A 24,514-nucleotide genomic window follows, 5' to 3' on the forward strand; every position below is an offset into this window, starting at 1 on the left:
AGCCATAACTCTGTATGTGTATGACAGGAAGTCGATGGGCAGCCATAAAAGTGTGAATACCATCAAGTCAATAATGTTCAGCTCACTGTTCTGCCATTCAGCACTCTGCAGACAGAAACTTGAGCAGCCTGCAGCTCCATATATGTTACAGTAGGACATTAAGTCGTGCTGATCCACCAGATAACAGCACTGAAATCACTCACTTTGACGGGAGGTTAATGGTGCTGTTTGCACCTCCTGCTCTGCTTTTATGGATGCAATTATGGCTATTAACAATTTGTACAAAACAAGACGAAGAATCTACAGCTATGCTATGTGAAGCTGTGTTCGGGCACAGCGTTTTCTTTGAGCTAAATGCTAACATCTGCATGCTAACACCACAGCTAGCTTATTACTTCTGACAATGGCATTCACACATCAAAAATCCTCAGTTGCATTCATTTGTGAAGACTGACTTTCTGAACTAAATGTGTAACATTACCTTGTCTTTGCCACAAAGATTATCTTCTGGTCCAAAACCCAATGGAAAAATCCCATTGGGTTTTTATCGAGGGAACCAGTGCGATACTAACTTCCGCGGTTGCTCCCCAAAAATACGTCTTGCCTGCAGCACTATATTGTTGTCGTGGTTCAAGACGTTGCTGTAGAGATGAGGCCGAACTCAGATATGTGAATTCAAATTGGGTTTTATCTCCAGTTGAATTCACACATGGCAGTTCAGCCTTATCTGTACAGCAACCTCTTGAACCATGACATTACCAAGCATAATTTAGCTTGTTGGCGTGCTAACATTTGCTAATTAGCGCTAAACACAAAGTGCAGCAGAGGCTGACGAGTTGTTGCAAGTATTTATTTGCACAGGAATTCAAAATTTGGACTGATGATGGCGCTAGATGTTATGTCAGGGATTTAACAAAGGTATTACAATTCACTCTGATGGACACATACGTTGACTGCACCGAATTTCATGGCAAACCATCCAATATTTGTTGACATATAGAAGTGGTGGATAGACAGACACACCCATCGGGAGCCACACTGATAGCGTGACTTAAAAAAACAAAACATGAATTGGTGTTTCTAAACCACATGCTATTGGTTTATCTTGCACTGAAGTAAGCAAAAAAAAAAAAAGTAAAAAAATGTCAAAAGTTCAACATTCAATGACAAGCCAATATCCCTCACCCCTCTCTCCTCTGCAGGGCTCCATTTGGAGTCGGTTCTTCTCGGAGCTCGTCTTTGTCCAATCCAGTTGGTGGAGGGAGTGGGTGTAGTAAAATCTGCGACCCTTCGTCCCCAGGGTCCCCGGGGCCCTCTTCATCTCGTCCCTCCACCCCACTGGTAAACTCTGTGAACAACGCCAGTCCCGCCTCCTCTCCACAAACTGCTGCCGCCCAGCTGAAGAACTGCCTTCGCTCCAGTCAGCATACAGTTAACCAGGCACGCACCTCAATGCAGCTGGGTAAGCAGAAACACACACACACACACACACACACACACACACACACACACACACACACACACACAATGTTAGAAATACACATAATGGGTTTTTAACATTAAGCACAGGATTCATTAAACATTCAGGAGGATCTGTTTCCAGTTTTGTTCCTGCTTTAACAGTTTATTGATCGACCCAGATCACAAATATATATATATGTATACATATAATATATATACATACTGATTTTCATGGGCATAATGTCACAGCCGCACCATAGTCAATAAATGATTTATTATCTTCTTGTCCAAGGTGGCACTCAAACTACAAATAATTTACAACTTTGTAAATCACAAGTTGGAAATCCTGCTATTCTGCAACAGAAGCCGCCACATTAAAGCCCCCCGGTGTGACATCAGGTGAAAGAGGATGTGAATCTTGTTGCATCCTTCCGGAAAAAAATGTTAAAGCAAGTGAAAAGAATGTATTTGCTTCCATCGTGATACGTCTGTCTCATGACACGCTCTGCAATATCACGCTGTGTGATAAGACCGGCATGATGCCAGCCTGCAGACTTACGAGCAGAGTGCCCATCATCGTGGGACCTTGCAATCAGTCTCTGATAACAGAATATTAGAATAATGATCAGTGTACACCCTCATCAATGAGTATAGGATTAGATCACATTAGTGGCATTCAAAAACAGCACATGGCCAACATTGTGTGGACATTTGAACAACAGAGTATGTGGGCGCATATGTTTGGCTATAAAGCGTATGCATGTTGCATATCAATATATTGTATCTCTATATTGATGCAGTCATATACACCGTATCTCTTTTGAATCCGAATCATCTCACTTTATTCCTCTACAACTATCACAGGGCTTAAACAGACAGGCACACCTACAGGACATGGTTAGTCTGCAATCCACCTTAACGTATGATGCATTTATTTCAGGCACTTTTGCCTCGGGGTTCGGTAAGATAGGGGAGACCGTATTGAGGTGATAGGAAATGAGGGAAGAGAGATGAGGGGTGACGTGCAATCCAAACTGGGGGCATTGCAATTATATTGTCAGCGTCTTAAACTCGTGTAGGCCCCCAGGATGGTCCTAACCTGCATGTCTTTAGTCTGGGAAAATAAAACACACACAAGGAACGCAGAGGCAGGTGTATGCCTGCTGTGAAGCAAACGTTATGCACCCATCCGCACTCTTACTTTCCCCTGCACGATAGGAGACCACTGAATCATCACTGAACATAAGCCATTATTGCAGAATACAAGAACATACTGTAACTCACAGTAGAATAATTTAGCATAATTGCAGCATAATGACACAAACTCCAAACGGTGCACATACTGCGCCCAACACAAGAGCTCCGAACACGTAGCGGTGCTGTTTGCTGCCACGCACACACTCACCAACGCACGTTCAAACGCACTCGGGGTTGCTCGCCACCTGCTCTTCCACACTGCAGTACTCAGGCGATCTCCATAGAGAGGCACGCTGGTCATGTGATAAAACCACTAAACGCCAGAACTATGCACATACTTTATTTTGTAATGGAGACCAGATGTGTGTGTGTGTGTGAGTGTGTGAGAGCGAAAGAGGGAGAGAGGTGGACGGAGACGCATGGAGCTCTGTCATTACGCCTCCATAAAACAAAAAGCACAGTGATGTCATTCAGCTGTGTGTGTGTGTGTGTGTGTTTTTTTTCTCGGTAGTGTTCTCACAGTGTGTACTCAGCCTCCCAAAAGAAATGGTCACCATGTTTTTCTCAGAGGGAGAAAGAAAACATGCAACCACAAAGAGAGAAAGGGGGTTCTGGAGAATAGAGTCTGAGGGGAGAACAAAGCTGATATGATCTAGACCTTGTACAGGCGCAGGTGTGAGTGTGCATGTGTGTGTGTGTATGAGTGCATGTGCATGCTTCTATGCTTATGTGGGTGTGTATTTATGTGTAATTTTATCCTCATGAGCGCCAGATGACCTCATACAAATTAAAGGCTGTGAACATTGCTCCAAAACTCTGGACATCTCAGCCTCAGTATTTATTTCTACAAGCTCGTTCAGTATTAGGGCCTCGAGTTAAGCTTTGATTGTCATTTTTATTATTATTATATATTTTGCATATTCCTTAAGCAGAACAAGTCAAGTCACTGCATTTTGCATTACCCAGTATATCTTTTTAGACATCTTTTAGATAAAATCCTCCTGTCCACTCATTAAGTTATCACAATTATAATAACTGTATTGTTGTGTATTTTGTCTGTTGTAGTCCACAGTCCTCCTGCTGGAAGTCCAGAGCGCCCCACGGTGGCCCTTTCTCCCCTGCGTCCTCAGTGTTCCTCTCCGTCCCGCTGCTCCGGCCAATCAAGTCGCCCTCTCTCCATGGTGTCTCCAGGACCAAGCCTAGGGCCTTCGCCCCTCTCTTCTCCTGCATCTAGGCCCCTCCTCCCCCTCTCCTCCCCTCTCTCCTGCCTCACACCTCCTAACGTGTCAGCGGTGCTCCTCAACGGGGACCCAGCCAGTCCGCTACAACCCCCATCGCCGGGCCCCTCCCACGCCCCCACCCTCGCAGCCAAACCAGAGAAGGTGAGCCTAATCCTCACAACAGCTACAGGAGTGAGTTATTATTGGCTTGTTATAAAGCTGGAGTGAGGAACTGTTGTCTTCCCCCCTCTGACATTAGAGGAATGTTTATGAATTTATCCATGCTGGTGTGCTCGCTGCGTCCATTCCAAAAACATTTCAAAATCTTAGGATTTTCCGCCGTAGCTTCCACCTTACTCCCAGCCGCTGCTCCATCTCTTTGGTCTCTCTCTGGCTTATGAAATACAGAGATATGCCATTTTGCACCAATGTTCAGCAGTCATACTGTGAAAAATGCTCTGTGGAAATAAGTACTGACGTCTCCACCAACAATTGCCTCAATTAACTAATTTGCATACAAACGTTTTTTTTCAGAAATGAGAGCAACAAGCACTTTTCTCTAATAGAGAAATGAGATGTTTTGCTTATACAATGCAACTTTTAAAGTATAAGTTTCACCACATGCATAATCAAGAGCTAGATGGAGTAAATTCACACTTATTTTCCAGCATCCTTAGAAGCAATTAGCCCAAGTTGACGCCCAAGAGAAGCCAAAGTTATGGGAAAAAAGGTTCCCCAAAATGAAAATCACAACTCTTTATCATCCTGATTTGGTTCTGCATGTTTTAATTCATGTTTAATTTCAATTAAATAAGAGCTCATCCTTCTGACTAGGGCTGCAGCTAACGATTATTTTCATCAGCGTTATCATTTTCTTGATTAATTGATGTGTAAAGTTGTCTACTTTAGGTCTTATTTTGAGTGATTAACGCTCCAAAACCCAAACACCACCACATAAGACGATGATAGGTGTTATTTTCTATGCAAACTAAACTCGCCTTTGTGTGTGTGAAATCTGTTGTGTGTGTGTCCTCTCCTACCTCAGTAAGTGTCATTCACCCAGACATCGGGCACAAATGCGGAATGCCATCCTACATGTTGTGAAATCTGCGGTGGCAAAGCTGTAGATGTTAAATCGGGCCGCTCTGACAGTGAAGGATGGCACTGAAAGCTCGCATCTGTCTCAGCTCCATTTGTTTCACTGTTGGCTCCACTGTCTGGGACAGCTAATCTATGGCTCGCTGACAAACAGCTCATTGACTATGGAACAGCAGGCAGCGGCCTTGTTTACATCGTCACACTCGAAGATGGCTCGATCCAGATTCAGGTGGATTACTCATACAGGGAATATATCGCCTCAAAGTTGGTAGTTGAAGTGCTCTCGTTCATTATGATATTAAAGAATGCTCACGTCTTATCAAAACTACCAAATGTGACCCCCCCCCCCCCCCCCCCCCCCCCCCCCTCAAATGAGCTGCTACTCTACGCCAAATAAACTCTCAATATGGGTTTGGTTGTAGCTGTAGCATCTAATTATCATCTAAACGCTGAACCTTTTACGCCCTGATATGATCAAGATTCTGGAGGAAAAACTGGATTCTTTATACGCATGGTAGCTTAATAGATCAAAGATGCTGAGTATAATAACCAACTGTTGTCATTCTCAGTCCCAAAATGTTATATCACATCCCTCATAAAAAAAATATCCAGCCTAACCCTCGTTCACAGCACTTACCTTTTGTTGCTTTGAGCTTGGCAGCGCAGGAGCATCAGATTTGAAGTCGGGGTGGTGACGAGCCCCCACAGAGCCACTCTTTGTTACGGAGGAAATGATGAAGCGGCTATGATAATCGTCTGGCAGCCAACGTTAGGATAAGCTCTGTTCGACACACTGTCACACTGTCTAGAGCGCAGCCAGCACTGCAGACTGGTATCGCGTCGGACACTGAGATGTGCTTGTAGAAAAGCTTCCCAGAAGTCTGCAACATGCAGGGCAGCTGCCAACTAGAGGGCCGTCAGAAGAGCCTGCAGGATTTCACAAGCTCCGAAAAAACTCTCAAAAATGTCTTGGGACACCATGTTTAAAGTACTACAGCCCTGAGCTACGATAATAATAATTATATGGAGTTCCATTTTTTATGTCACATGATTAACCCAATTTAAAGAGTGTTGGGGGCAGGATGGGATGCATAGCAACTGGCATCATTCCTTTCAACCTTTCAACTCCAAATCTGCCTTTATCACTGAACTCAACATCAGCATGGAAATCGTACAGAGGAAGAGAGCAAACACTAAAGGCTGAGTTCAGTTTCAGCATCCTGCCAGGGTGCTGCAGGGCAAGGCACTCTTTCAGTGCTAAATTAGATTTCAAATATGAGGCATTAAAATGTGACTGTATGCTGACATCTGGTGGTCCGTTTTGGAACCACAGCAGCAGTTTGACTCACAGGAGGCAGATTAAGACTTCAAACCTACAGATGAAAGGGGAGAGGGAGTAATTATTCACTTTTTTCCTGCTGCTTTCAGTCCCGCCTCCTCTCTCTTTCTCCATCCCTCTGTTCTCTTTCCTCCCCCCTTCTTTATGTCCTCCCTACCTCTTTCCCTCTCCGAGCCCCTCCACCTCCATTCATTTCTCCCTCTGTATCTCACCATTTTCTGCCATTCTTTTCATCTTTCTTTTCCTCTCCGTCTTCTCCTCCCTCCGCCAAATTAATATTCAAACAAGCTTTATTTAGCATGACAGGAAGGAAATCTATGTTGCCGAAGCGGTGGAACATTTTACATGTGCACTCCAGACAGCGAGCGTCATGAGATTTATGTAAAAGTAATTTATATTTTAAACACACATCCTTAATCCTGTGAGAAATAACCGTGTCTTGGTATTCAGGTAAATGCATTTCTGGAAAGCTCCAGTATTTGGAGTGCAAGAGCAAATAATGCTGTTTGTTGTGTGAGTCAAAGTGTTTATACAGCCTTCTTGCTTTGTAAGCTCTTTTTTTCTGTGCTGTCCTATCTCTATACTGTTCATTAGGACTATGAATTGTTATTGTTTACCGTTTTAATTATCTAATTTGCTATTGCAGCAGGTTTTTTTTTTTTTTTTTTTTGGAAACAGTGTATTTTATCAGTGTGAGTTTGGTTGTTTTGTTTTGATATTAAGTCCATTTAGTGAACTGCTCTTTGGGTTTTAATATTTTACCAATTTTTTTATAGATTAGATGTTGCTGCCAAGACCTTTCTAATTGCACAGTAATTGCCTGAACTGTGAGATTCTTGACTGGACCTTTTACATTTTTTATAGTAATTGTCATTTGTAAAGGAATAATACTACAAATACTAAATATGTGCTGCCCCAATATGCTGCTATACTCTCTTATAGCATTGCAAATGTAATATTTTTAACCTTGTGGACTGTTAATCAGACATAGCGAGCTATTTTGCTATTTAAACTTGAGTTTTCAGAGTTGATGATCGCTCTTTTTCACAATTTTTCACAATAAATTGATTGATGAAGAAAAAAGTTAGTATCAGCTCTAAATCAAAGTAGTTTTACTGGTTCGTTTCTTGCAGAAAACTTTCCTGCAGCGTTGTGTTTTCCGTTTTCCTGAGGTCTGGCTTTTTCTCTGAGAGATTATCTCTTTGATCGCCTCCATGTTTTCTGACAACTTTTACAGCAGGAGAACGGGCAGGTTTGCTTTAAGCCTGGTTCAGTAGTTGACTGGATTATTGAGCCATCTGGAAAGGCGTGCAAATTTCATGTGACAGCTGGGCTGAAAAATAAGTGATAAAAAAATGATTTGTCTAAAAATTTTAATATATTGAAGATGTGTCCTTGTGATGTGATTAAATTTCTTAAAAAAAGATGTGAAGACAACAGAGAAAAGTCGTTCACTATTAATGATCAAGGTCACAAGGTTTACACTTGCGATGTGAGCAACTGTGATTCACACAAAGAAAGCAGTTTACACCTTCGGGTGGAGGAAGCTGGGAGCTCAGGAAAGCCAGAATATGTGTGAAAAAGCATGTTGTGGCTTTAGTTGTGGCTGCTTTCCATACCGCTGCTGAGAAACATTATTCACAGTCTGTAGTTTCGATGTCAGTGAGTTACAAATATCAGCTATAAATCCTTAATATCTCGTATCCCAAGTCAATTTTATTTTTATAGCCCAATATCACAAATTACACGTTTGCCTGAAGCGGCTGCCATGTAGCTCTTTCCTTGAAGCAGTGGGTTTAATTTGTTTTTCTCTTGTTCATTAATGAATTTAGTAGGAGGCTGATTTGGTCAACAGGTCACTAGCTCTCTTTCTGTTCTCCTTCGCTTTCTTTATTGCTGTGTATTTATTTAGACTTCTTGTTTAAGATCGTCCTCTCTCTCCTTTCTCTGTTGTATCCGGATTTAAATATAAAATCACACTTTTTAGACAAATAATGGTCAAAGTGAATTTTGTTTTTCGCTTTCATGTTTGTAACGACATACCGTTGCCATGACAGCTGTCCACCACAGCATCTAATAGACAGCGTGCTTTTTTGTTTTTTTTAGATTTTGATGCAGAAGCCCATGTATTAAAACTCGCTTCCTGCATCTGCAAAAAAAAAAGAAATGTAATTATGCTCAGGCATGCTCGGTATTGATCCACGATGTCATGATTGTAAAATCAGGCCCAGCAGGAGAAGACACAAGGCTGTACTTGTCTGACTGAATATGGAGTGTTTTATTACAGCCTTTCTGTTATCAAGCCTGAATGAAAACACCTGACTTTACCTTTAGGTGCCATTTAGGAATACCTTCTTTATAATCAGTATAGTTTATTCTGAGACCATGGCGGTAGATTCACATGTATTCAGCTTGGAGGGTCATTAGTTGACCACTTTGCTTATCTACCTGTCAAAACATGCACCGTGACTGAGCAGGCATTCACACCGTGTTCCTTTACCATGCTTCTCTGTTTGATTAGAATAATGACTCCCATTGCATTGTGGGGGGGGGGGGGGGGGGGGGGGGGTTGTGTGCTCTTCCAACATAAACAGCAGCATAAGAATTACATTTTATATCTTATTACACATTCCTGACACTTTGTTTATATGAATATTAAGGCTCTCCTTGCTTTACTGTCGGCCCCCAGCTTTATTCCTCGTGTCAAATGGAGTCAACAAGAGAATATTTTTCTGTTTGTTTCATGAATGTGTTTTTTTGATTAATGTATCCGGAGTGCATTTGTGCTCTGTGCTTTCTTTACATCGAGCAAAGAAAGAAAAGATTCTGAGGATGTATTGTTTACACAAACACCATTTTCATTACAATCTTGTCATTTTCCAGGATAGGCTTTATGAAACCTGTATTCATCAGCCTCTGTGTTTGTTTGTTCCTCCTCTCTCCCTCATCTTCCTTCGCTCCGGCCATCCACAGAAGGAGAGGAAAGCAGGTGGTTTATTAAAGCTCTTGTCAGGGGCGGCGGCCAAGAAGAAACCTCGCTCGCCTCCCTCCTCCCCGCCCACCCACGACCCGTCATTGGCTGGCCAAGGCGCCGTGGCCATCAACCCTGCCCACCATCCTCACCACCATCACCATCACGCCCGCTCGGGTTCCTGTCCAATGGCGTCGCAGGGGCGAGCCGGCTCCTGTCCCATCGAGAGCGAGATGGCGGGCGCCATTGGGCTGGAGCCTCTGCACAGGAAGTCTGGTTCCCTGGACACCAACTTCCCCATGTCGCCCCCGGCAACACGCGCTGTCAACGCTCTGATGGTCCTCCGGCCTGAACCCAAACCCCTGTCCAGAGAGAGGTGGGCACGCACACACCAACACAGAAAGAAGTAATACTCATAGCCTCGATGGTGGTCAAATTCTTTCAGCTCGTGATGTCCCCCACGGTGTTTCGTGTGTTATAACGGCCTCTGTGTGTGACAGGTTCCGTGTGGTGGTGCCCTACCCGCCCCAGAGCGAGGCGGAGATCGAGCTACGGGAGGGGGACGTGGTGTTTGTCCACAAGAAGAGGGAGGACGGCTGGTACAAAGGCACCCTGCAGAGGACGGGACAGACCGGCCTATTTCCCAGCAGCTTCGTCGAGAGTTTCTGAAAAAGCGGACAAAAGAACGTAACGCTGTTCCTGTTTCCGAGTCGCAAAACACACACACACACACACACACACAGCTACATACATGAAGGGTGGACCGACATTGGTTTCCAAGAATCCCACTTTTGGATTCCAGATAGACACTGCAAAATGATTGTTTATGCAGAAGTTGCGTCATGCTCTGTGCTGCCATGCAACATTTTAGAAGTTTTTTCCCAGAGCAATGTGAACACTGAAATAATCCAATTAAAAGCTAGTGAATTACTGAATAGTAATTGTCTTCAGAAACCCATATCAGTCCAACCAATCACACACACACACATACACACACACAGAGCAAAGCTAGCCCGCGCTTCGACCAGCCACACAGGAAGCAGGGCAGCTTTTCCCCGCCACTCGCCCCCAGGGACAGAGTTGGATCAGAGGGGCTCCATCAGACTTGTTACCGGGACCCGTGACGTTGACTACTGAAGGCACACAGACTCAAACAGAACACAGAAAGACAAAACTCTGCCTCCCAGTTCTCCTCCTCCTTGACATCATCCACCAGCAAACACTAGCACAAAAAAAAGCGTTAGCTCTGCTTTCCACTGAGACCTCAGAACTTGAATTCGGGTGCTTTCTTCGTTTGAAAAGTGCAGATTTTACCGCCAGGTGATGAGAGAAGTGTGTGAGCCTACAGTTCTGGATCATTGTGGTGATCCGTCACCAAACAACAGTACAAAAAGTCAGATAGGAACTAGGTCATTAATTCTTCTATTTCTATATAAATATATCTAACATACATTTATACAGCGTTTTTCTTCATTTAAATTTGACCTTTATAGACTCCCTCAACTGGGTTCAATGCATTAAACTGGCTGAATGTAGGAAGAGACAGAACAGTTTCAGCAAAAGTCTTTAAAGAAATGATTTGTATTGACAAAGTGGTCTTTTGATCTTTTATGTGAGAGACAAAAGAATGCACTTGGTAATATTTAATACAACCTGCCACTATAACTTCATATTCAGTATCTTATACACTCAGTTATTATTTATTTGACAAATGGGCTTTCCCGTTGCTACTTATTACATCCTTCCTTTTTCTTTAAAAAGGCACAAACCTCTTTGGTAGGACAACAATCTCAAGCTAGCCCTTTTAGTCTGAAATGTATGAATTCCAAAATTAACCGACACAAAATATAGTTACCAATCCACGGGTGAGAAATACCACACAGTAATTCCTCTTCCTCAACCTTTTCTGGCTGTTAAAGCGTTTTCATTTGACTGCAGCAATATTGTGAAACCAAATGTGTGTGGATTCAGTGCTCACGGAAGAATGTACAGCGGAGGGGAAATCACCTGAAGTCAGAAGTCAGGGACGCAACATTCTCATCACACAACTGCCAACCTTTGACGACAACTTTTCCTCCGATCTTGTCGACCTCTAACAAGTATTTTTGTACGGCTTTAGTAAGTACGGTCAGTCGGTCTGCTTTGTGAATTTCTATGTCCTGATTGTGGATCCAGGCTTGTCTCGTTTACATCCAGCCACAACCATCTACCTTGTTTCCCTGTTGCCGGCCATAGAAGCACAGTGAAACCCAAAGCTTGACTCGCTAACTGTGTGTGTATCTGTGTGTCAGAGAGGAAAAAAATGGACGCGATGAATCGGTGAAATACGAATTGGTTGTCCTCACCTGCTGTTTTTAAAAACTCTGCCAGAACGAAGCACAAACAACCACTGGCCGTGTGCACACAGGTGAGCTCACTCATTGGCTGAGCACAATTAGATCACAATATGTACAAAATTCTACCTAGAAAATACTACTTTCTATTTTTTGCATTCCATCGATGAAAAGCTTCCCAGAGTCAATTGTTGCAGCGTCAAAACAGTTTAGCAGCGTCTGTTATTTCCTGTTCCCACATAATGTGACGACAGAACAAACACATGGGAGACTTTGCTACAGATCCTTACAGAAAACAAGCACAGCGCATAAATGATATCGCAGACACAAAATGTGACTCAGAAATGCAGTCCAACGCCACAAGTTCTCACCGGAGTTATGGTCTGATTATGTTACAATAGATCCTTTCATTTCTATATTTGCCGATGTAATTATTTTCTTGCGCAGTACGTCTAAGTGAAATTGAACAAGGGGAGTAGCAAGCTATTTATTATTGTAAAAAGAAATCTGTTTTTTTATGTCTTCATGTTTGCCTTGAACAAGTGAGGTGGACTGTCATTGAGGAGACAAAAGCACAAGCAGTTTGTTTTATGAAGTGGGGGGGGACCCTGATCCCTGATCCCTGAAACTGTGAAGGAACGTGAACGAAAACATGGAGGGGGAAATGAAATTTACAAAGTGATTACAGCATGATCTGCAATCATCGTCTGTCTGCTGGCGGTGCATTATGGGTAATCCTGTGCATCTGGAGCAACAGATGAAACCAAAAACTCTCTAGTTTGACAAACATCGCTTTTCCGGTTAGAATCCCGTATGTGAAGCCGTCGGCTTTGATCCTTTAGTATTTAATGTTTAATTTGACCAATTTTGTCTGTATTTTCAATCCTATTTCACACAAGTGTACTAGACTATGAGATGTGTGGGGCTTTCAATGGGGTGTTTTAGTTCAGCCAAGTACAAACGCCACGAAAAAAGGATCAAAACTAAATGTCAAATTTCGGCAGAGGATATTATTTATTGGAAGCCCAATCCTAGTGCCTACAAACGCCAACACACACCGATCAATCGGCCTTTCGTCTCTTCCTTCCTATCTTATCTGTACAATGAGCTTGCCGGGTTGTTTCGCCCGCAGCTCTGCTTTTGTTTGACTCGATGACAAAAAAAAACCAGCAGATCCCAGAACAGCTCTGCACAAAACCCCCGAGCAAGGTTTTCCCTCATCTGTTAGTACGCCCGCCGAACAGAGGACTCTAATTTCTACTGAGTCGAACTTAAGCACAAGTCCTCATTTGTGTTGGAGATCAAAAATGTCGCCTGTCTTATTTTGTTCTTACAAGGCGGATGCTGTGAGGAGGAAAAGAGTTTACAGTCAAAACATCAGGAATAAATAAATAAAATAAAAAACACACAGTGGTCACTTTACATAGAAGATCTTGAACCGCTGGTTTCACAAATGTTTTCACGTTGGCGTTTTGTTTACGTGATGTATGCTCGTCTTTAGCCTCAAGCTTCCTGGTTGTAAATACCTCTTGTGAACGCGTGGTGACGGCTTAAAAAACGGTGAACAAGCCATCAACACTAGTGGTAATTTCCTTTGGACATGAACACAAAACACTGCACATTTTTTTTTTATTATTATTGGAATTGATATCAAATTTCTATCCATTTCCTTTTTTTTTTTTATTTGTCCTTCCAGGAAGCCTGAGCACTCACCCTGCCATCTTGAATTAGATGTCGGCCATATTTGTTCCTATGGATACTTGTGTGTTTGAGTGAGTGAGTGTGTGTGTGTGTGTGTGTGTGTGTGTGTGTGTGTGTGTGTGTGTACGTGGGGAGGGGGCCTCTGTATGTAGCTCTTTACATAAAAAAAAGGAACTTTATGAAAAAGGTGGTGGTCCTGGCCTCATCAGGACTTACCTGGGTTCAAAACAGCGGTACGGTGAGGAAACAGAAAAAAAAAATAAAGTATATATATTATTCTATATTGTGCAGAATATTTATAGGCCTTTTGTGCCATTTAAGTCATGCTCTGCGCTGGCCATGCAGCGCTCTCTACCATGTGATCATTATACATCGTCTTGTACCAATGACCCGTGGTTGATTTGATTGTTTTTTCATGTCAAGTGCATTTTTCGCAATAAATGCCTTTGTTTTAAAAACAGATTTTTTTAGTGTCTTCTTTGTTTTTGCATCTGCCTGCAGCTTCATAGATAACACAGACGGTGAGAGGAAGCAATACACACGTGTGTACTCTGGTGCATAATAAACACATTACCTGTACAACCCCATTAACATTTTACAGTTGCCCTTTGGAGGATCCATTCTGAGAATCATATCATATGCCGGGCTAATCATAATTACACGCATTGACTGTGTTGCTCATTAGGCGCTTATGAAGCCTTATAGGCAACACAGGTTCAGGTGCTGTGATCATCATTACAGACGTGCCAGTAAAGGATGTTTGGAGAAAAGGCTGACTGACCGTTTCTCTCGCCTCTTTGTCTCTTGTGTTTTCTTGGCGTGGACGAGGAGGTGTGTAATTGGTCATTTCAGAGCGTCGCTGCCACTCCCTTCAAATGACAACGTCCTCTCTCCTGCAGCAGGCCCTCTCTCCAATGAGCCTATATTTGCATTTAGAGTGACTCGCAAAAGGTGACGAGAGGGTGATGTGTACGGGAGTGACAGTTATCTCGGGTGTAAGTGCACACGGGGAAGACTTGACACTAAGGCGCAATCGCAAACTACATTAAAGGCGAGCACAAGAAGGACAGTTTAATTATTTCAGATTTCTGCACAGTGTTCACCTCTGGCGTGAAAACTGGGGGGAAAAAACTGGGAGAAACCACTTCCCACCCAGAGATTAGCTAAAACACACACACACACACACACTCTCTCTCTCTCTCCTCGGGGACGTCCTCTTCCTAACCTGCCAGCGAGGTGCTGCAGGCCCCTGCAGGGAATCGATCAGCATTCCCCCCGCTTTACGCCAGACACGTCTGTCTACCTGTCTGTGTGCCTGTGAGTCACGTGAAGGGCAAAAGAGCCGGTGGGTAAGACACTGCAGGCAAGACCTCTACCGAGCAGTACAGGGCGGTCCCTTTGTGTTCAAATACAGCCACGCGGTGGGCAGGGAGGATGTTCAGCGCCTGCCATCTCTTAAATGTTCCTCTAAAGTAAAAGGGAAGTGTGTGATCATCTTCCATCCTCCTGATAAAAGGGAAAGAAGTGGAGTCGTTTCTTCAGCAGGCATTTCTTTTAAGATGAATCACAGGGTAGGAGAGGATGTAAGTCAGGAGGTCTGGGGGGTCTTACATCCATCTAAAAATGCCTTTTTTCTCATTTGTCAGTATATCAGTCAGCTTGTCAGTATTAGGAAGTATCATCGCTGTGATAAACCTGCATAAAATTTACTTTTTTAAACCAAAAAAAGGGGAAATGAAGCTGACTTACTGTGAGATGAGAACAGACGAGCAGTGTATCATGACAAAAATACAAGATTTATTTAGAAAGGAGAAAAAAACAAGCTCCCAAATAACACTGTTTATTCCTTAAATACAGTTGTAGTACAAATGTGTCTTAGACAAACTCCATGAAGCACTAGTGTGTTTCCCTGGGTGTAAGTTAGGTGGATTTTTACCAAGCTTCATACATATAAGGCACTGACACATACTGAGCACTAGTGTAAAATATAAAGTGGCAGTGTTTGTGAGTAAATATTGATTATAAATCACACTTTATTGTTGTGGTTGGATCTGTAATATGCGTTGAGGTGTGAAGCCCTGTCTCCATGATTCCAGACAGAGGTAAATAAATGATTTTTAAAAATGAAAAAAAGAAATAGTCGCAAATGCATCTTCCCCCTTTTCCTGTACTCTCTCAACAAACAACTGACTCGACATGATGCATTTTCCCCACGACTCAGCTCTTTGCAGACAGACTGCATAGTAAACGTCAATGATTTGTGTCAGTAAGAAAATAAGGGAGCTAAACATTTTTATTAAATAAACCAAAAGTAGATAAATATATGCTGCAACATGTACCTAATCCAAAAACACTCTAAGCCCCGCCCTCCTAGAAAACTGTCACGCTGGTATCGGACAGGAGAGGTCCCTTTGAAACAGCAACAGGAGAATCACTGCGGCTCCTGTAGGCGTTTTTAATGCTGGTGTGCTCGTACTTAAAGTTTATAGCATCAATGTGTGAGGGGAGAAAATAAACCTGACATGATACAGAAAAAGTATAGGAATTATAATGCCCTGTGACCATGATATGACAACTTGCTGATGAATGAAGTAGATCAGCTTACAGAAATCATCATTTATGCCCTTTTCAGACATCAATTCTGTTATATGCTGGATTTAGACTACAAATCCGTTAAATATCAAAAGTCTCCGTGGTGTAATCAATCTGGAACAGCTCTATTTAAACATGACGGGACTATTAGACAGAAAGCTGCTCTGCTCACACGATATTCCTCACCACTGCCGGAGAACAGCCACGTTGGGAAGAAATAAGAAAGTGATTGGATATATTTAAGGCTTTATAACCCACTCACCTCTTATGAACAAGAGGCATTAATGTAGATCAACATAAACGTCTGAAAAGGGGCTTTATGATTAATTGCATACAACAGCTGTTTTTTCTCAGCATAACAACATAATAAGTGTGTTGTTATTCACTAAATTTAAGGCAGACAGATTAAATGTAAGTAACAAAGTCCCTTTCAATATAGTGTTGTACGTATCCAATTCCTTTAGATCAGTATACAGCTACTCACATCTAGTAAGTAGACTGTGTGGATCAATACAGTCTGGGCAGGTATTTGGAACAATGTTTTTATATAAAAATGAAAATGAAAGGATAAATATAAAATATTACACAGAGGTATAAAACCCACAAAGAAGATTAAAAAGGCCATTGAGGAAAGTGTACACAGGATTCATGGGTACAGTCGTAAAACTTTGGCACAAACTCACACGCGCCGACGCCGCTGGTTTGTGTGGAGCTTTCCTGGTTAGCGTTTGAGACTGGCCACAAAGGGCTGGAAAGGAAGTGGCCAGAATGTCACTGGTTATACTGGTCATACTGGAGTGTACTTCAGATCCCAGCGTCTTCACATGAAGCCAGAACTGGAAGAGTGGGGGGAAAGAGGAAGTTGAGATTCAATGAAGTTACTATACCGTCTCTATTCCACAATCTGTCTGTAGAACTCAAATGTCCACTTACACCTTTAGTGGCATGTTTATCACTTTATGCAGATTCTCTAGATTCAATTTGTTTTTCCGTCTTTGTGTTAAATAAACTACTCATTTACAACATTTCATGTTTAATAAAGATTGAAACATTGCAAAACACAAATTCAATGAACAAATATGAGTAGTTAACACCACACCTTATGTAGGCTCATTTTTAATGCCTTATAACTAGGGGTGGGTAAAAATATCGTAAGGGCGATATATCGCGATACTTTGCCGCAACAATACAATATCGATTTTTCAACTCAAAAGATCGATTTAAAAAAAAATAAAAAAAGATTCATGTTAAGACTCGTGAATGCAGTACTTTATCCTTTTTCATTTAATTTTCAATATTTATTCCAGTGAATTTCATGGGAATTAATAAAACGGAGAGGCTGTTTTGAATGAAATAATTTTGACTCAAGTTGTCCTCTGATCAATACCATCTGATGTACAGATACAGGTACTTGTGTTTTTGTCTTTATTCATATCGCGATATCGTGATACGTATCGTATCGTGACCAAAGTACCGTGATACGTATCGTATTGTGAGGTTCTTACCAATACTCACCCCTACTTATAATAGCTATTTTTAAATGTGTTGACCCACATTTACATCCCTGCATTATATAAAACTCCGTCACTAATGACACAACACATTTTCCCTCGCTGCCAACACACGTGTCTATCTATGGATCTTGAATATTTCCATGAAACACCCGCTCTTACTTCTTGCGGTCCTTGTCCTTCTTGCCATTGGCGGTGAGGCTCTGAGCCTGCAGCAGCTGGGCGGCAGCTCGTCTCTTGCCGAAGGAACTCTGGTCCTCGTCCAGGAGTCTCTTCTTTTCCTCCAGAGCCGCTTTCTCGTCTGCATGGAGGCGCTTCAGCTGCTCAAAGCGACCTTGCAGCTGAAACGCACAGTGAACAGAGTTGAGTTCCAGAGATGCCTTGTTACCGACAGCATCAAGTAGAACAAGCAAAAACATACGTGATCTTCTACTTGGCAAGTTAACATGACAAATGACTTTGCTCAGAACAAGGTTCTGCTCTCCTGAACTAAGACCAAATTAGATGTGAAATTGTAAGATTGACTTTTGCTGGATGAGTAATAAAAGATTTTGATTTGATGCCGTAAAAGAAGAAACAAGATGAAGCATTAACATTACTTGGTTTCCTCGTGATTCATAGGAGCGAAAAACAAGAGGAAATATGTTGTAACAGATACGCAAACAAATGATGAATGACAAAGGAATTGTTGGATGTGTTTACCGTACTTTTACTGTTGGCCATTGTTTTCTCTTACAGATAAGACTGACTGGGGTTTCTTTAAAACCGGTCTGATTGTCTTGGACCAATTTTAAACAAAACTGCCACCTTCCAAGACCTCAGGAATTCTTTGGTGAGCACGATGTTCACATAACGTATCAACCCGATAGCAAGGGCAACAAAAATGTTTAAATAAAACTCACACTGGAATAAACTATAGTTTTCCCTTTAAGAACGAAATTCAATAAAACTGAATTGTTTAATTCAGCAACTCAGCCTCCTGGGGACAACCTGTGCTTATTTGCTACTGTTGTAAAACATAACATATGGCGCTGCTGGTGAAGAGATTCATGTGGAGGAGTTTGTGTTTGTCTACGTACGTCTCTCTCAGCCTCCTTCAGCTCAGACTCCTTCTCCTTCACCCTCTGCACAAACATCTGCCTCATCTCATCCTCTCTCTTCTGCAGCTCCACCAGGAACTCCTGACGCTTGGCCTCATACGTCTGCTGCAGGCTACACACACACACACACACACACACACACACACACACACACACAGGCCAATTGTCAGTCATGTCACATGTTACAACATACAACGTGTCCATGCAGGTGTTTATGAGCTCACCTGACGGGTTTGCACTCTGGGTCCGTGTCTTTGAAGCCCATTTCCTCCAGTTTGCAGCGTCTGTACAGCTCATAGTGGCGAGAGTGTGTCTGCTCCCTCAGGTCCTCCATGTTTACACAGATCAGCATCTCCCGCAGCTTCACAAAGTCACAGTGACTCTCGTTCTCCACTGACACACACATCGATAGATATGAGACACATATAAGGGGGAGGCATCCATTCAGTATTGTACATTTCAAGTGTTAAAGATTTCCTCCAGATGTTTTTTTATATCCAGCTAGAAAAGCTTTAAGCATTAAGACCATGATAAGGCACTGAAACTCCCCAATGACATCCCACAGTAATGATACTTTTTTAACTGCAGGTTGGCTGGCAGTGAAAGTCCACTGAGCAGGAACGTGCCCATTTCTAAATTAAGTTACAGTGAATGGAGCTCTTTCAGTCACAGAACTCATTTCTAAAAAGCAGCTATATCCACGGCAATACAAGCAGCTGTGTGGAAAACCACAAACAAACAATGATCCGTCTTACCTTGTACTACACCCCAGGGATACTGACGAGCCTTCACCATCTTATTGCCAACAGAGACTTCCTCTGTGCTGCCAACTACAGCGAATGGCAAATGACCCTACAGAAACAGTTTGTTTTATTATTAGAGCCTGGGTCCACAAAGTGCCTTTTTAATGTTTCTATGACAATATATTTATCTTGACAATATATCACAACTGTAACCACTGTATATAGATCAGCACTGTCCCTTTTATTTGTATATGTTAGGGTTGTTTTCACCATGAGGATGAGCTTATCACTGCTCAATTTGACAGAGCAAGGAGGACGATCTATGAAAGATCTAGAGCTGTTAAAACATGCAAAACACAACTAGTTCATTTCTAGCATAAGACGGCCTTAAGAAAGCACTCCATATCAGGTGGTGTGTGTGTGTGTGTGTGTGTGTGTGTGTGTGTGTGTGTGTGTGTGTGTGTGTGTGTGTGTGTGTGTGTGTGTGTTCTTACATTCATAGTCGTGTTGACCTTGGCGACCGTCTCATCATCCAGAGGGAACTGGTAGATCTGGACGCCGTTGCTGACCAGCTCACTCATGATTTTGATCTTAAACTTGTGCAGCTCACTCTTACTGATGGTGTCAGCTTTGGCGATCACTGGGATGATGTTCACCTACGGCGAGATGGGACACACGGTCATCCACAGACTATTCTTCCTCAGCTTTCATTAGCAAATAGAGTTAACATATTTTCAAAGTAAGAAACAAATAACTTTCTGAACTGAGCATCAAGATATCCATGTTTGAGATTCTACATGTAGCAGAGTAAGTGACTCACTCTTACTGTTCCATGGCAGCAAGAGTAAAGACGAGGAGACGACCATGCAAGTTAAAGGGCAGTTTCAGTTTATTAAAACTTAGGTCTTATCGTTTAGCACATATCGTATAGCATAATTCTCATTGCTTATGATATCTCATGGTCATTGGTATGGTAATATCACAACTACCAAAAAGATGGATAACATCTAATCCACTTTGCCTGGAGCCACTCTGGTGGCCATTCTATTAATTAGAAACAGTAACGTCCGTGAATACAGAGCAGAGCTGCTCCCGGTGCCACACATCTAGTAGCCGTGCTAAAGCAAGCTAATCTCACTGATCAACAAAGCATGAAAGTACATGTAGACGGATTTAAAAGGGCTCTATTAGTCTGACTCAAAGTAAAACCATCCAACAAAAACTATTCCGTCAGTATTTGTTTTGGTTACTTTATCTAAAATACTTTAAAAACGGCTTTCTGATAAGTATAATATAAACCGGGTTTACTGGTGTTATTTCTGGCCCAGCAGCCCACTCCGCTGCTCAAATCGTCCGACATTCCAGCGCTGCCTGTCTGTCCGTCATCATACCAAAGAGAGGCTTGGAATGAGTTGTTGTCACTAGACAAGCTCCTAGGCCAGCACCCCTACACACATAGAGACAGCAACACAACGCTCCGAGATCTGTTCCAACAGCTGTCCGAGCGACTGACTGCCTTTCCTGTCAGCGCTGCGGACTCTACAAATGGCTCTTTCTGTGTGTAGACTTATCTGTACAGTGACACAAAAGGACAACTCGAGTGTGTATGCGTGAGGTGATTACAGCATTCCACTGCTTTTTCTCCTCCATTCACACGCAAATCCGGGGTTAGTGACACTCCGGAGCAGTGAAATCACACAAGCGCACAGAAAAGCACAGTCACTACACACAGAGAGCATGGGAAAGTTTCCCACAACTTCAAGAGTGAGGGATGGGGGTTCAGCCGGTTGCATAGCAAACCTCTCCGAACAGACAGACAAAAACAACAACCGCAGCACAGTCTCCAATAAAGTACTTCCACAATCACATACACGTCAGTTTGTATCCGACTCTTCAGTGTTCCTATTGACAAAAAAATATCAAGCTCTTTTGCATATTGATGTCTCTTTTAGGTTAGTTCAAGCCAGGGTCCTATGGCAGCCCAAGTAATTGACAGGTCCATTTTCAACGACTGTGGTCGTGTTCATTCAGCTGCCGTTTTGAGCTTTGTCAGATAAATAGTTTTCTCCTCCTTAAAGGTTCACACAATCTTAACCACAACCATTGAAAAGCCTCCTGATGTATTGACAAAAAAAAAATCTATCCGACCATTCAACACATAAACACAAAGACAGAGAGAGAGAGAGAGAGAGAGCTCCTTCTACCTTGCTGTCTAGTTTCTTCATGGTGACCAGGTCCAGGGATTTGAGAGAATGACCCGACGGGGAGATGAAGTACAGGCAGGCATGGACTCGCGAGTCATGGTAGTTGTGGAGAGAACGTTTGATTTTTAGCTCTTCCTGAAGATAGCTCTCAAACTGCCTGTCGATGTAGTCCACCACTGGCTGATAGCTACAGGAAAGACATAAGGCTGGTCAGAAAAGTGGGCTTTATCACTGGTTAACACAGATTAGTTTACAAATTTGAGACAGGATATTTAACGTAGCACTCATTCATTGTCTTAAACACCTTGAGCCGATAACTCATGCACACACTCGACTCCTCCTACCTCTCTTGCTTGTTCATTTGGTCTCCGAAGCCCACAGTGTTGACGACGGTAAGCCGTAGTCGGACATTACTCTCCTGTAGGTCGTAGGTTTGAGCCCGCAACTTCACTTGAGGCTCAAAGTGTGATGACTCAAAGTTCTCAAAGTTGGTATTGAACAGAGTGTCCATCAGAGTAGACTTGCCGATCCCAGTTTCACCTAGAGCCAGGAAAAGATGAGACACAAGTTTTAGTCACTGAACTTCATGGCCGAGATCCAATTTGGTAGTGTGGAAGTCGGAGACCAGCATGCTGATGTCAAAACGGCTGCATTTGAGTTGTGGTCAAATCAAAGACACAGTGATGGCGGTTTTTAAGGAACAAGAAATGTTTCAACCACATATTTACCAGCTGGTGGGGAGATCTGAACCGGCAGGATCCTTCTAATCATATTGCTCCTTTAATACGTTGCCTATCACAACCCCTAATACTAAGTAATTAGGATACTCATAATGGGATCAAACAGCACTCTAGCTAAGGAGTAGGAGAAGCAGATATACAACCAGATAGGCTTGGGTGGTAGTACAGTATACTGGTGTATTTAGATATTCCATGGGTAGGATTTTCAATACGGTCATAAATATAGATGCTCCGCTTGCTATGATGCTGATGTGATGTTTCATAGTGCACAGCAGACTCCACCAGAGGTCGCTCTGTATGGCGTGGCAGGAGGCAGAGCTCAGAAAGGAGGCGACTGACTGTTTGGGGTTTATTCTTCTTCAAAGTACAAAAGCAGTTCATAGCAACATGATTTTATTCAACTGTCAGTCTGCATATCATCATTAGTTATGGCTGTGTGTGGTGAAACATTAGCGAGGGTGTGGTCAACACAGAAAGAGGGAGCAAAAGTTAGCAGTGATATTATATGAACATGCGCGTTCTGTACAGTTTAGGCCATTTGGCAGTAAATAATTGCTCCAACTCCCCTGGCTTGCTTGATTAAAGGAAAGGGAGTCCTGGAGGAGCTTTTAAGGTGGAACAGCTCATTTTAGTGACAAGCCGTTCCACCAAGCGGCTCCCCCCTCCTCCTATTATTCCGAATACCCCGGTTAAATGTCAGGAAGGTATGAAGAAAAAAACACATGCCGTCCAAACCTAATATCAGACGGATCAAAGCAATGCCAGTGAATTTGGGTGTAAAACAATGTGTATGTGCATGCATGTGAAGAATTTAATTTAGTAGTAGCATCCTGTGTGTAAATATGTTTTGGTAAGTGTGTGTGTGTGTGTGTATTGTTTATGTGTTTGTGTGAGTATGACAACGTACCAATGCAGAGAATATTGAAGCAGAAGCCCTGGCAGATGGATTTGTTGACAAGCTGATCAGGGAGGCTGTCAAAGCCCACATGGCCTGCCAGGGACAGGGGCCGGACTCCATTATCCTGTGAGAGAAATTACATGAAGCAGCCATGTTCTCCTCAAAAAACAAAAATAACAATCTGGGGAGGTGGGATATTATTGTTATGGGTGCACAATAATGCATACATATCTGTTCTCCGATCTATATCATACCATATGCCGTTTAAAAGTGGCATTTGGCAACTGAATTAAAAAAGGCCTAAAACTGAAACTAGATGTAATAAAAGTAATAAGCCGCAGCTCGGACACTGAGATAGACACACGAGGGAAAAGGGACATATATGTATAAAGTACTTTTATTTCAATGTGCAAGGTCAAAATAAACTCTCAGTGTGTCCACAGTCTCTGATTTATCCAGCTGTGTCAAACTGTCCTCCTCTGACCTGCCCCCGTCTGAACTTTAGTCCAAAAATCTTGACTGTCGCTTGTCGTTTAATGACCTACTTATGATGCGCTACGTCGCAAATTGTAAACTAAGCACGATAGACCGCAGACTTTTGATGATAAACTATGTCGTCAGTGTGGGAAAACCCTTTTTACACAAGTTTCGACATGTTGATTTTAGGCGAGATTTCATGGTTGCAGTAACAGCTACGCGAACGCAAAATCTCATTCAAAAATGCAGCGATGTGCCTTATTTTTATATAGCTAGCGTCATCTTTAAATCTCACCAGTAATACAGAACCTAACACGTTTGCAATGTTGTGCCAGTGACTGTATGTCGGGAACGATAAACCGTAAAGCACCACAGCTACTTTCATAAACTTCTGACGGTTGGATGGCTAGCGTAGTGTTCGCCCTCCGCGTCATATTTTGATGAAAGATGTAACACTGAAACCCGATAGAAAAGTTGATTGTTGGAGTTGGAGTTTCTCGCTTGGTGTTCCCGGTGTACGAACACCACGTCTACGTACATGACAGATGTGTTTTTATTGTTCTGTGTATACGTTAGCTACTTTGAACGGCCGTGTTTTCAACAACTAACTTTAACAGAAAGTGGGTATAGCTAGCGGTAGCTAACTAGCCTCGGACACTCCCTGCTCAACTGTCAAGAACAGTGTCAGTTGTCAACTACAAAGAAGAAAAATACGAACCGGCTGCCGAGCAACATCCGAGGAGGCCATAGTTTGAGCCAGAAGTTAATAACTCAGATAGATTCAGAAATAACACAACAAAACTAACTAAAGACCACGTCTTTTTTTAGAACCCTGATCAGGACCGCCTCACTGCTTCTACCGTCGACAACTGGACAGACCGGACCACCGGAAACAAGATAGGAATGAGGTTAACTCAAAAGTTTGTAAA

At 42.6% G+C, this 24,514-nt stretch overlaps 2 protein-coding genes across 2 annotated transcripts in view; one reads left to right on the forward strand and one right to left on the reverse strand.

Moving 5' to 3' along the window:
• Nucleotides 1-13,778, forward strand: part of LOC311021471 (E3 ubiquitin-protein ligase SH3RF3-like) — a 79,570-nt gene extending 65,792 nt beyond the window's left edge. Inside the window, exons 7-10 of the mRNA XM_084022055.1 lie at nt 1,203-1,462; nt 3,724-4,040; nt 9,289-9,662; nt 9,787-13,778. Coding sequence (XP_083878181.1) covers nt 1,203-1,462; nt 3,724-4,040; nt 9,289-9,662; nt 9,787-9,955 — 1,120 coding nt within the window. The 3' untranslated portion in view covers nt 9,956-13,778. The remainder of the gene's footprint in view (nt 1-1,202; nt 1,463-3,723; nt 4,041-9,288; nt 9,663-9,786) is intronic.
• Nucleotides 13,779-15,144: 1,366 nt separating this feature from the next.
• On the reverse strand, nt 15,145-24,459 carry septin10 (septin 10). Its single transcript, XM_084022205.1, has 10 exons — nt 24,304-24,459; nt 23,118-23,232; nt 21,815-22,010; nt 21,471-21,657; nt 19,761-19,922; nt 19,279-19,375; nt 18,748-18,916; nt 18,503-18,635; nt 17,586-17,764; nt 15,145-16,748 (listed from the first exon to the last, which is right to left on the reverse strand). Exons 1-10 carry the CDS (start codon nt 24,331-24,333, stop codon nt 16,733-16,735), a joined length of 1,284 nt encoding a protein of 427 aa, XP_083878331.1. The 5' UTR covers nt 24,334-24,459; the 3' UTR covers nt 15,145-16,732.
• Between the last annotated feature and the right edge of the window lie 55 nt (nt 24,460-24,514).

Source organism: Eutrigla gurnardus (genome assembly GCF_963514095.1).
Source record: "Eutrigla gurnardus genome assembly, chromosome: 12".
In the NCBI taxonomy this organism is placed as follows: Eukaryota; Metazoa; Chordata; class Actinopteri; order Perciformes; family Triglidae; genus Eutrigla; species Eutrigla gurnardus.

What these genes read in the sequence shown, in the direction of transcription:
- septin10 (XM_084022205.1), bottom strand. Translation starts at nt 24,333, where the DNA reads ATGGCCTCCTCGGATGTTGCTCGGCAGCCG. An exon ending in AGGTCAACACGACTATGAAT is followed by an intron (nt 19,376 to 19,760) that starts GTAAGAACACAC and finishes CTGTTTCTGTAG; the next exon opens with GGTCATTTGCCATTCGCTGT. An exon ending in TGAAGGAGGCTGAGAGAGAC is followed by an intron (nt 17,765 to 18,502) that starts GTACGTAGACAA and finishes TGTGCGTTTCAG; the next exon opens with CTGCAAGGTCGCTTTGAGCA.